The sequence below is a fragment of the Limulus polyphemus genome, unplaced genomic scaffold (genome assembly GCF_000517525.1).
Source record: "Limulus polyphemus unplaced genomic scaffold, Limulus_polyphemus-2.1.2 Scaffold1190, whole genome shotgun sequence".
NCBI lineage: Eukaryota > Metazoa > Arthropoda > Merostomata > Xiphosura > Limulidae > Limulus > Limulus polyphemus.
In genome coordinates, this window is record NW_013666800.1 from 114,314 (window position 1) to 127,152 (window position 12,839).

At 30.7% G+C, this 12,839-nt stretch overlaps 2 protein-coding genes across 2 annotated transcripts in view; both read right to left on the reverse strand.

Annotated features, from left to right (window-relative positions):
* Positions 1-5,635, reverse strand: part of LOC106462519 (lysine-specific demethylase 5D-like) — a 75,328-nt gene extending 69,693 nt beyond the window's left edge. Inside the window, exons 1-3 of the mRNA XM_022389814.1 lie at positions 5,349-5,635; positions 2,419-2,496; positions 594-653 (exon numbers count right to left, since the gene is read on the reverse strand). Coding sequence (XP_022245522.1) covers positions 594-653; positions 2,419-2,496; positions 5,349-5,489 — 279 coding nt within the window. The 5' untranslated portion in view covers positions 5,490-5,635. The remainder of the gene's footprint in view (positions 1-593; positions 654-2,418; positions 2,497-5,348) is intronic.
* Positions 5,636-9,986: 4,351 nt separating this feature from the next.
* LOC106462530 (transketolase-like) overlaps positions 9,987-12,839 on the reverse strand; it is a 15,732-nt gene continuing 12,879 nt past the window's right edge. Inside the window, exons 9-12 of the mRNA XM_013922465.2 lie at positions 12,462-12,676; positions 11,392-11,608; positions 10,708-10,891; positions 9,987-10,241 (exon numbers count right to left, since the gene is read on the reverse strand). Coding sequence (XP_013777919.1) covers positions 10,719-10,891; positions 11,392-11,608; positions 12,462-12,676 — 605 coding nt within the window. The 3' untranslated portion in view covers positions 9,987-10,241; positions 10,708-10,718. The remainder of the gene's footprint in view (positions 10,242-10,707; positions 10,892-11,391; positions 11,609-12,461; positions 12,677-12,839) is intronic.

Genomic DNA, 12,839 nt, shown 5'->3' on the forward strand with positions numbered 1-12,839 from the left:
CAGGAACCATACAATCATCACGTTATACTACAGGAACCATACAATCATCACGTTATACTACAGGAACCATACAATCATCATGTTATACTACAGGAACCATACAATCATCACGTTATACTACAGGAACCATACAATCATCATGTTATACTACAGGAACCATACAATCATCATGTTATGCTCCAGGAACCATTCAATCATCATATTATTCTACATGAACCATAAACAGTGGTTTTATTGAATTCATCAAAGTTTCTTTTCTCAGAATAACTGATTTTTATATTTTGACACAATAATCATGAACACTGTTGCTTTAATGACCACAAATAGATAGTTAGTAGTATTGTTAACCTGAAAATTTTTTTTCATGCAATCAAAAGGTTTTATAAAAACAGTTTTGGAATCTTGAATGCACAAACATTTTTTAACATAATATTAAAAAAAGTATTTTACACACTAAATACCATACACAAAAACCACATACTGACTTCTATGCAAGTACACCTGTAAGCAAGAGTTGACTTGAATACTACTTTTGGTAGCATTGTAATGCTGATAAGGTCTGCTTATTTGGTACTTAAAGGGTAAAATCTTACCTGTAGCTCCCAAAACTTAGCAATCTGATCCAAGAAGTTTAGTTTAGTCCTAGTGGTAGCCTAAAAATAAATATTTGTTAAATAATTTAAAGAAATAATAATTCCCTTTAATTCATTTTCCATATCCAAGCTTTTTTTAATAACCAATTTTATTTATCTTCAAAGTATTAGGCTAATTATTTAGTTTTTCTTCCAAAAAAAAGCAGTGACAAAAAATATCCTATTTTCCAGAGTGATTCAGAAATTATATACTCACAGCTTCTCTTTAAGAAAACAGTTTTTACTTTTCTGTCAATAAAAAGTTTAATACTGATTTTTTACTAGTAAACTTACTTTCTAAAGTTTTAAATACTGTGGATGAAACTTATTTTAATTCTACAACTGTCAAATTCAAAACAAAGACTTACCTCCGAAGTATAAAAAGCCAGAATACCCACATTTACATTGAAAGAGGGAATAAGATCTACTTGGTAACCAAAATCTAGTGTCATAGGCAGGAAGAAAACAGCCTAAACCACAACAACTGAAAATGTGATCAAGGATCCATAACATGGGTAAATTTAATGGACGGTATTCATAAGTAAACATCTATAGCTGACCAGGCTCATAAGAGCTAGAGGCTGGACCAAATAAGGACAGGAAAAAGTGAATTCTTCTCAACCAAGTACCTCCTAGCTTTCATCATCCTTTAAATAATATATACATAAAATAGTGTACTTAGCCAATAAGTATTTATGTGTGAAACCATCAGTAAGATGTTTGAACTATGAGAATCACATGGAGAGTGATTGTCTCATCTTCGATGTCTCAAATGCTATGCAAGGACCTACATGTGGAGGTGGGAAACGTGTGTACCAAGGCATCACCAACCACCAGATGGCATCACCCTCTCATGGAGAACCAGTGCAGAGGATGGAATCTCATTGAAAACAAACACAGAGATATATGTAACATGCAAAAGTTCCAATCTGAACATATCCATGTCATGACGCCTCATATTATAAGGGTACCTTTGTTTTATTAACCAAATGATTTCATGAGCCCAGATTCGCCTGTAGCTGTTAAAGGGGATATTGAGTCATATGGAAATACATAGGTTATCATGAACAACAGAAGCAATATAAAAGAAGTACAATTTTTATAGACACAGACAAATTCATGCACAAGCCAGCCTGCAGAATATTATACAATTAGTGATGCTAAAAACATTATCAAATGGCAAATCTGGCAACATCTAACCTGAAATTCATTTGTAATGATTTCAGAAATATCACAAGATGAATCAGTTATGCAAGCCAATTTATTAACATAGATGCAGCAAGATCTGAGGAGCATGATTAGATGTAAAGTATAAACTAATTATCTTAGACCCCTTGAAAGATTCAGTACACGTTCTCACAATGTATAGTCCTGACAGGATTGAACAAAAATCAAGACAGTCAGGACAGGTAATATAAATGGTGAGAAACAGTGGTTAAATTCTCCCACAGCTCAACTTGTAGCTAGGAAGGCTTAGTTTGAATATAAGGATTTTCATTTTAAATTAAGTATGTGAAGCATGAGGAGCACAGATATCAGAAAATATTCTGCTCAATGCAAGTAATAAAAGAAAATATAATTTGAGGGAAATATGATAGAGCAAACAGCTTACATGCTTACAGATCATTAGACACTTCAAATATTCATTTTGTTTTTTGTTCAAAAAATGTGTTATGGTTCACTGGCTCGTGAATACAGTATTTCTATTCACCAAACATTTCTAAACATAGCTTTATTATTCCATAATATTTAAATTAAGAGAAAATTAAAAACTATGACATCTTACTTCAAGTTCATTTAGCCTCTGAATACGGGGGGTAAACTTGAAGTTGTCCACATCCACTGCAAATGGTGGCTGCCATTCCTATAATAAAATATCTATACTCATTTTTGTTATCCTTATGACTATGATTTCATAAAATTTTTATTATTAACCCTTTCCAAACCATAATATGTTTTATAGAGGCAAAATGATAACATAAAAATTTAAAGTTTCTTAACTCCCCCCCCTACTCCATAAAGTTACAAAATGAAATTATCACTTTTTATGTGTGTTTTATTAAAACGTGTTTTGAATGAAGTAACTGTAAAAAAACTGCTAGCTCTAATATTCAATTTTTGCCCCTACTACTGTAATTTTTATTGAGATGATACAAATTGATAAATTTCCTGTATGCACATATACAGCCTGTCAACGTATGAAAAAAAGCCAGAAATAGATAGATTTTCATAAGTTTATTTCCTATTTTTAGCTCAAATAGCTTAAAAACAATGAATTTTTGAAATTGAAGTGAAAAACTGTAAAATTCAACTTTCTGCGTGTTTTTTTATAACTTTCAAGTTTCACAAGGTAATAAAATAATGAATATATCTACTAAAAGCTCAGATTATTTTCTGTCTCTCAATTTATTTGCCACAGAACTTCCTTAAACAGATTGTAAATTTTAGAATTTACTCTTAGGTCACCTCGACATTAAGAAAGTGATCGTGCCTTAAATAATCTAAGTTACTAATGGTTTTATATTTTTGTATACCATGAGAAGGTAATAATTTCACATAATGGGTTTCCTTGCATATTTGTTTAATTAATTGCTTTGACATATCTCCTATATATAATAACTCCTTCTGATGTAAGTTGAGAATATGTTAGATTTAATACATTACATGATATTGATCGTCACAATTTCTTTTAATAACATGGATTAGTGCTTAACATCATTAGGCCTATATAGTATTGTTGTATAATCATGCAAACAGTTTTAAGATTAATGGTCATTGATGTAATGCATAATGACATAGCATAGCCTATGTTACGTAGCAATGTTTATTCCATTATAAGTCATAATCTGATCAAAATTCATATCTTAAAAGATTTCACGGTTATAATACTGTACTTTTGATATGCTTGTGTTTCAGATATGATGAATTCATGAGTTATTAAATTTTATCAATGTAAGGTAAGAAATTATGAGTTTTTTATCACCAACAAGGAACCCTTATACACCAATAGATGTTAAAAAACACCAACAAGGAACACTCATACACCAATAGATGTTAAACATTTGAAATTTGATTTTCTTTCATATGAATAATTTATGGTCAATCAAAAGTTTATTTCCAGAAACTGGATACAGAGTTTGGATTATCAAGCACATTGACTGCACTAAAATATCAGTTTTAAACACTAATAATTTATCTTATATGCAATCACATCAGAACTCATTGTTCATTACTCAACTAATTTCCTTATGTTCTGGAATAAACATTCCAAAATTTGATTATACAATATTTCCCAAAAACTACAACAAATACAATGAAATAATTAGCTGGTATTGTCCTCCAGTAGAATTCTGGAATATATAAAACCACAAATCCATCTTGAAATAAACTTAAAAATATACCACAGCAAAAAACACACACACATATATAGAAAACTCTAAAACATATCAGACATAAAAACAACTTGAAACAAACTTAAAACAACACCACAGCAAGAAACACACATAATAAACCCCCAAAACATATCAGACCTAAAAAACAACTTGAAACAAACTTAAAACTACACCACAGTAAAAAACACACATAATAAACTCCAAAACATATTAAACCTAAAATCCAACTTGAAACAAATGTTAAAATACCCACAATAAAAATTACACACAAAGCTTTTTATACTTTAAATACTATGGCAAGTTAACAACAGATTAATTAGAAGTTGTAATAATAAGCTTTTTTAAAACCTTTCTGTTACTACTGCTAATCTCCATCAAAATCTAACTACTAATAGTCTACCAAAATCAATCTTTTCTATATGTAACAAAACAATATCAGGACTAGAGATATTGTACAAGACAAAGATTTGTCATTTTTATTCAACACTGTGTGAAAAGGTGTGAGTGAAATAAAAAGGATTTTTTATTTGTTCAAATAAAAGATTGTATTAATTATAAACAGTATATGAGTAATTACAGAGTTACAACATTTATTCATATATGAATATTTATAAAACTGTTCCTTAGGCAGCCAATCAAAATATTTCTAAGTTAAATGCAACATTACATACAATGAAAACTTAGAACTGTGCAGCCTAAACAAATGCATTGTAGCAAAATATTTTAAGCACATGCCCATACTAGGCACTAGTACACTTCCTCTGCCATTTTGTTCCTTTGTGACCACATATTTATCAACAACAATCTGAAGAAGTTCAGATTATTGTTCAGAGTCACTTTATTGCTGTGAAGAAAGTTATGCATGTTCATGAAAATGAATCAAGCACATACATAAAATGTTACTTGATAGTCTCATTTTTTGGATACAAGAGCTTATTTTTTGTACCAAAAATCAATTTATTATTGTTTGTTAGGGTGAAACATGACTAAATTCACCAGTTTACAAATAATACAGAATCCTTTTTTTTAATAACAGTATCACAACATTTTATCTTTAACTGTTTGTTTAGTTTTAAATAAATAAAATTACATATCAGTTGGCATTTCAAGGAATTCTATAAAGTATAAAATTTATATAAGTTATAACTATAATTATAAAGAGTACACTATTGCAGTATCAGATTATTATTTTTTATTTCAATATTATTCAATCCTGTAAAAGATACGCTAAATAAACAGAAACCACGGCTAGGACCGTAGCTATTTTAACCTGACAATCAGTTGAATGTGAAATGCTCTGACAGAATAATAACAGGTTACCAACCGGTGGAGGTTTTATTTTACAGATTCCTGCTTTTTCTGCAATGGGCCTGATCTTCGCTATATAAGCAAGAGGATCTTTAAATTCCTCTTCTGAAGGCTCAAAAACTGGAGCTTCTGGAGGAGATTTGAACTCGCACTCCATTGCTTGAAAAAAGTTTTAATTGAATTTTTTATTAGAAATTGTAAATAATGCCTTTTAGTAATACAATTCGAACCCCACTTTCACCACAACCTAACTCAATAACTATGAGTTACAGCGTAACTCCATCGTAACATATTCAAATCTTACTCACGCTGAGTAGACTACACTGCCATCGCGCACGGTCAAATAACACATTAATAATAGAATATTATTGCATAAAATAATAATAATAAATAAAAACAATTTTTGCTTTATTATCTTTTTTTTTAATTTACACATTTACGTATATTGATTTATTACGTATGAACTTTTTTACGCCTCTCTGAAAAAACAAAGTAAAAGTACTTAAAATATAATATTTATTGAGCGGATGGATACAAAGATTTCACTTGTGTTCTTTAGTTAGAGAGCATTTTGTGTACTTCCTACGTAGTACTCATAGGTAATGTTGTGATAACGAGATTTTAATCGCTCATTGTTTCCATATTCCATAATTTGTTTTGAGATTCCCGGATTTATGTCGCTCAAATGGAATTTATTATGTTAATTTAAGGATCCCACATCTTAACATATTTCCAGAATACTGTAAGAATTTCATCAATTTCCATTAATACTGAACAAAATAAAAGCAACATAAACTAGTTGCATTAGTTCGTTTTGATTGTTGTTGTTGTTAAGTGCATAGCTACATAATGAATTATCTTTACTCTGCCCACCAAAGATATCGAAACCTGAATGTTAACGTTGTAAGCCTGCGAACCTATCTCTGAGCCACTGGGAGACAACTATTTACATGGATAAAACGTGCAGGATTAAATAATTTATATTATACACTTGTAGTTTATATTTTACGTAGAAACGAACGTTACATTTCCGATAGAAATATAAATGCTGACAGTATTTGTATTAACGGTAAATAATTACATACATTTGAGTGAATCAATTATTTAAAAAACAAGTAAATTATAAAAATCGTTACAAACTTGCATAATGCCAAGTCAGATGAACGATAAATTCATCGAAGTGCAAAGTTAACACTATTGATTTTCTGGATCTTCTAGTAATTACTATAAAAAGTATTTATCAGCGCATTGTAACTCAAAGTAAGACGATATATTTACGGCAGCTCAGTGGTAGAAGTACAATAAACAAATCTCTTGTTAAAAGTATGAGTAAATTACAAGTTATTTAGAATAGTGGTGTAAGCTATATTTCCGTTCTTTTAATTTACCTATTTGCTAGAAGGCGCATGATGTTAAGATCAAATAAGTTCATAAAAGTTGTCACTAGAAACTACATGATGATGGCAAGAATCTAGTAATAGGAACTAATATTTAGACATGGGTAGATTAGTTATAAATGCGAATAAACAGTTAGTTAGTTGGAGTATTCAGTGTGTCACTAATCGAGAGAAGATTGATCAAGTAAAGTTATTAATTGAGAGCTAGTGTTTCTGTAACCTAATCAATAAGTTAGCATTTTTTATCAATCAAGGATGTTTCTGTTAAACGTTATTAGTGAATTAGGCCTAAGGCCTACACTACAGTATTTTCAGAGTTTATGTTGAAAAGTTTGTTAATGATCTTAGGCCTACAACTTGCATCAAAGTGAACATAACCTGTACTGTAGTAAATATTATTGAAAAAATAAATTAATGTTATGTGGCATGAACTACGAATTATTTTTACCGAATAATCCAGGAAGAACCCTTTTCAAAGACAGAACACCTTACAACACTGATGTCAGAAAAAATCTAATAAACTTTAACTTAAAAATGATGACCACACTGGCACAAAACGAGATAGTAAGCTTGCCTGAGATGATAAAACAATAGAAAGATGAACAAGACGGAAAAAAAAAAAAGATAATCAGGTAAGAGATTGGAATTTCAAAGAAGAATTATAAGACATGTTTAAACTTAAAAGAGGAATAAAAAAAAATAAAGACCAGACTGACAAAACTATAGGAAAGATTTCAATGAGGTTTGGAAAGATTATAACAGCAAGATCAACGAAGTAAAAAAAAAAAAAACATCAGTGACAGATTAAAATGTTTAGAAAATGAACTGGTTAATGCAAAGATTAAACCAGCCATACTCCTTTCTGAACATTTGCCCAAGAATTACAACTTAAAAAAGCCATACACTATAAACTATGGAATAGAACTTGTTTGGTCTACACCTATTGTTGTGCCATCTAAGACTGTAGGACCTTCTTGGACTACTCCAACTATGTCACCACCAAATCCAGTTTTGGAATATAGGTAGCTTATTTAACAACATCATCTGATTGAGAAACGAATGTACTATAATGTAAAGGTACAATGGAAGGCATATCAGTTTAGTTTGAAGTAATTTCCACAGTGAAGAAACGAATGTACTATAATGTAAAGGTACAATGGAAAGCATATCAGTTTTGTTTCAAGTAATTTCCACAGTGAACAACAAGCTAGCTATTCATTTTAAAGAACCAGTTTTATTTACATAAAATAAGCTTCAAGTTGAGAATCGTAACAACTAGGAGGTGTTAGTAGCTGCCTTTATCCAATAAATTTAGAGTGACACACCAAAAGGAAGTATTCAGAGCAAAGTTCTGGAAGAGGGTTTTGTGGAAAGAAGATACCTTGGCAAAACTTGTGGAATAATTGGAAAGGCTTGCACAATTATCTTACCCTGATGCTTATTTGAAATGATGAATTTATTGATATGTAACTAATTTATAGATGCCATAACAGACGAGGATATGAGAAGTAGGTTGAAGCAAAGTAGGAGTACATCTCTAAAGGAAGATCTCTGGCTGGCAATGGAACTTGGATTCATTAAAGTCACTGATAAAAATTAAAAGCACTATCTACAAAGTTATGGGATTATCAGATGAAGTAGTATTAAAACATTAACTTCCACTGATGATAGTTTAGAAGAACTGACGGGATTTGTTATAAAACCAATTAACAGAATAGAGGAAATGACGTTTCAAGTTTAACCTAAAAGTACATATTTCCAGGAACTGCAGCCAACAGCCTATGGAGAATACAAACTTCTCCCAAAGTATACCAGAAAAAGGGAACTGTTACAGATGTGGGAACCTGGCAATTACAGACAAGATTGAGGAATTAGCAGCTTTTGATAAACTAAGCCAATGATATTGCATTTGTAATTTGTCACAGAACTACACACAACTTTCTACTGATGACGGTGGAGTAATTTTGATTAACATTTAAAATTAAAGTCAAAGGTTTTTTCATGAAAGTATAGGAGAAAAAAATTGCTTCTACACTACAAATTATGTTCAATTTTTTTTTAATACAGCAAAATTTTAGGTGTTAATATTTATTCTACACTAGAGCTCCTTTAGTTCATACTAGATATTAGAAAAATAACTTCTATAGAATTGGTGGTCTAACTGCTGCTTTCTTTTTTCTTAGTTACTTGTGTATCATGGACTTGTTGCAATGTGTTCTTTGTCTTTTCCTTTTATGTAGTTAAAAACTTAAGGACTAGAAAACTACTTTCATATGTCTGTTAGATTTTTAATTAGCTTTCTTCTCTCTTTTTATATAAAACTTCAGTCCTCCAATTATTCATCTACAAATTTCTGTAAAAAACTTTCAAGTTTTGTTGTCCACTAATGGTGCTGCCAAGTTTCTAGATTCAGTGAAGGCTAGTGTATGTATTTATTCTGTCCTTAAATTTTTAATTTATTCTCATATTTTTTCTTACTGGTTATCATCATACACTTTCACAATGATTTACTTGTACTGAAGAAAGATTTATTTAGCATCTACTATTCATCAAAAATGTCATGTTAAGATAAAGTGAGAAACTTTATTTTTTTCTTCTTCTTGCACAGTGGATTAACTGTGTTGTGTCCACATAGGACTCTAATCCTGACTTATAAACTCAAGCTGATTGCTGAGCCACCAGGGGACATGTCATTCACTGATCATATATTTGAATATTATGAATCATGATATGTAGTTAAAATGCTTTTGTGGCTGTCAATTATAGAACATGACAACATTACAGAAAGTTGTGTAAGTACCTACAAATATTTCTTAGACAGAAATCTAGATGGTAGAAACAAGTAGTTGAACATTTTCGACAACAACAACTAGTTCAGTTGCATATACAGTTTTGCAGACTATTAATTACAATGCTATCAGAGGGTTTGATTTTAATTAAATTTATAAATTTTTATAAGTAAAAAAATTATATTTTTCATTTTCATTGATTCTTAATACTTAACTGTAGACCAGAGACTGGGAACCACTGGTATGAGTAACGATAAACGTCTGCCTAATTTCAGAACTTTTACAACACAAAAAAGCTAGAAGATAAAGTGTGTCAAAGTTACATTACAGAGTTTCTAAAGAAGTTCAACAAATTTCTAAAAGAATAATTCAGTGTCTCCAAACGTCCATTATCAACAGTGTGGAAGTGGTTTTAAGATTTTTTTTTTTACCCTTGTATGTTTAATGTAACAAAAAGAAACAACTACATCAAAGCATCACTTAAGTTTATTTGTGCAACATTTGAACTGCTTTCTTCACATATGTATGGAATGCACCATTGTTTGGCCACCTACAACTTTTTCTAAAGATTTACTGACAATCTGGAAAATACAACAGGAAACATAATTCTAGTGCTTTGTTCAAATAAAACATTTCGTCAAACTAAAACCACATTTGCTGTAGTTAATATTTGCTAACAACTGTAATCCAAGTAGAAGCTGGCTTCAAAGATTGATGAATATCCTGAAGAAAGAAAAAAATACTACAGTCAATGAAAACCAATAACACACAAATCTACTAAATTGCTTTTTACACTTGTGCACTTCACCAACTACACCAAAAAAAAAATTAAATTATGAGTCTTATTTTTCTTTAATTAAGTTCAAATATAAAATAACAATCAAAAAGTTATGTCATTCAGTTCAACAATTGGTTTCTACAGAGAAAGGTCTTTAAAATGTTGACAAACACATGCATATAATTTCCCAAAAAGCAATAACCAGTACTTTAGTGAAAACTATAGTATTTAAAATATCTAAACCTCTTTCGTGTAGTGCCTTACAAGAACATAGGCTCACCACCAGACTGAACGGATGTTAAAACTAAGGATAAGTTGTTACAATCAACATTTTAAAGATGTATTTGCAATTCTTTTTACTACTTAAATTACCAATATATTTATAGAACAGAAGTTGTCTTGAAATTTTACCTGGTAGGCATTCACATAGTAGAAATTTCCTTTACAGCTTTTTCAATACACTTGGCACTGATTCCAAACATATCCAACAGTACATCAGGTGGACCACTGCGAGGGATGTCTCTCACTGCAAGGCGTTTCTGAATGATGTTCCTCTCCATGGAGACCACCTCACTAACAGCATCTCCCAGGCCCCCTAAGAAATATTATGCATGCTGTGTTATAAACCAATAATATTTTTAAAATACTGAAAAAAGGCTTATTCACATCTTCACTAGATACCAGTGAACCGACAAATGTTTATTGAATAAGAGTGTCCCAAACAAAGATGTTATTAACTCCAAACTATAATAATTAGTTACTTTCATTCATAAAGTTAAATGCCTCTCAATTTGCTACAATAGGAAATGTAATACATTGTTACTAGAGCAACATTAGTACAAAGCAATTATACAAATGTTGACAGGACTCTTAAAATAAGGTCAAAATAATGAACAAATAACTACAGTTTACATTTAAGCATTGGAAGTTAACATTTGTGATATAAAATAGTAAATATAAAATAAATCCATAATGCTGACTTACTGATGCATTTTCTCTAAAAAAACCTAAAGATCGTATATTATATTAAATCATAGTTTGAATTCTTCTAACTAGTTCTTGAAACTTAAAGCTAATCTCTCATGATGGCTGCACCTTCAGGATAGTGGTCCTCCACTGTAATAATCCTTCCTCCGCACTCGGCTGCATTCTTGAGGATTCCCGTTTTGTCAATTGGCTTCACGGTGAACAGATCCATTACTCGAATGTTGATACCTTGTTGTGCCAGTTGGTCTGCTGCTTTAAGTGCCTCGTGAAGAGTTACACCAGCACCAATCACCAACACCTGGTCACTATCACTGTTCTTTACCACCTGAGGTTGAAGAAGAATATTTTGATTATAGTAACAAAAGGCTTTGTAGTCATTTTTATCAATGTAAATCAGATAGATACTCTGCTCTTAACAAGAATGCAGATATACTTATAAACATACAGTTTATATATAATATTTTGGAGATCTAATCATTCTTTAGCAGTGATGTCATTTTTTAGTTTAAGTTCAAGGCTGGAAATAACTAAAGCTGTAGATGTTCTTTTTTTAATGTGTGACTGGTTTAACTCATTGAGAAAATTATAGAACAGTTAATATGACAGTGATTTCTCATGGGCAACGGAATAAAAACTGCTTGATTAAAATAATAATTACTTTCGAAACCAATATTCAAGTTGGTATTTGTAGTACAAGCCATATGTAGTTCTAAAGAAATGAAGCACTATCTTTAGCTCATAAACTATTTGAAGAGACAAACTCTCTTGATAGAATTATTCTCTACATGACCGAAACAGTTACACAAGATCACAAGAGTTATTAGTTTGATTTGCAAACACTGATCTATTCAAATCAAGGTGTTGAAGAACAATAATGAATACTGCATGTAATTTTATCTAGAAAATGGTAATGGATTTTAATAAAATGTGTAAACAAATTTATTTTCAGTTGAATTGATTATGATATCAAGAATAAAAACTCATAAGAATGAACAGAATGTTTTTCTAGTTAATACTATTCTACCGACAATAAAAATGACACCTAATTAAACTGTAATAAATGTATGTTTCCCAGTGAAACAGAACACACTTCCACTAAAACCAATAATAATGCATTGTTCAATTATACTAGTTCTAATGTAAACTTTTCACTTTTCTTTTTTAATTAAGTAATACACCTTTGCTTTTCCAATTTCAAATTTTTCATCATTTGAATAGAGTACGGCAGTTGCTGGCCGAGAAGTACGAATGAAACAGATTCCCTGGGTTTGTGCAGCCAGTTCACATGCTCGTTCTGCTGATACTGCTTCACTGGGGTAGAAGACAGTTGCGTTTGGAAGAGACCGAAACATAGCCAGATCTTCCAGAGCCATTTGGGATGGGCCATCTTCACCTAAAGATGATGGATAAATATTTATATTGAATATAATTTTACTGCATAAATTGTTTCAATACCAAACCATGAAAAAAAAAAGTATGTAATTTTTTTTTTTAAATTTTTTTACAACTAAACTTACCTACTTCTAGACTAATAACTATTAGTTAGTTAAACTTTT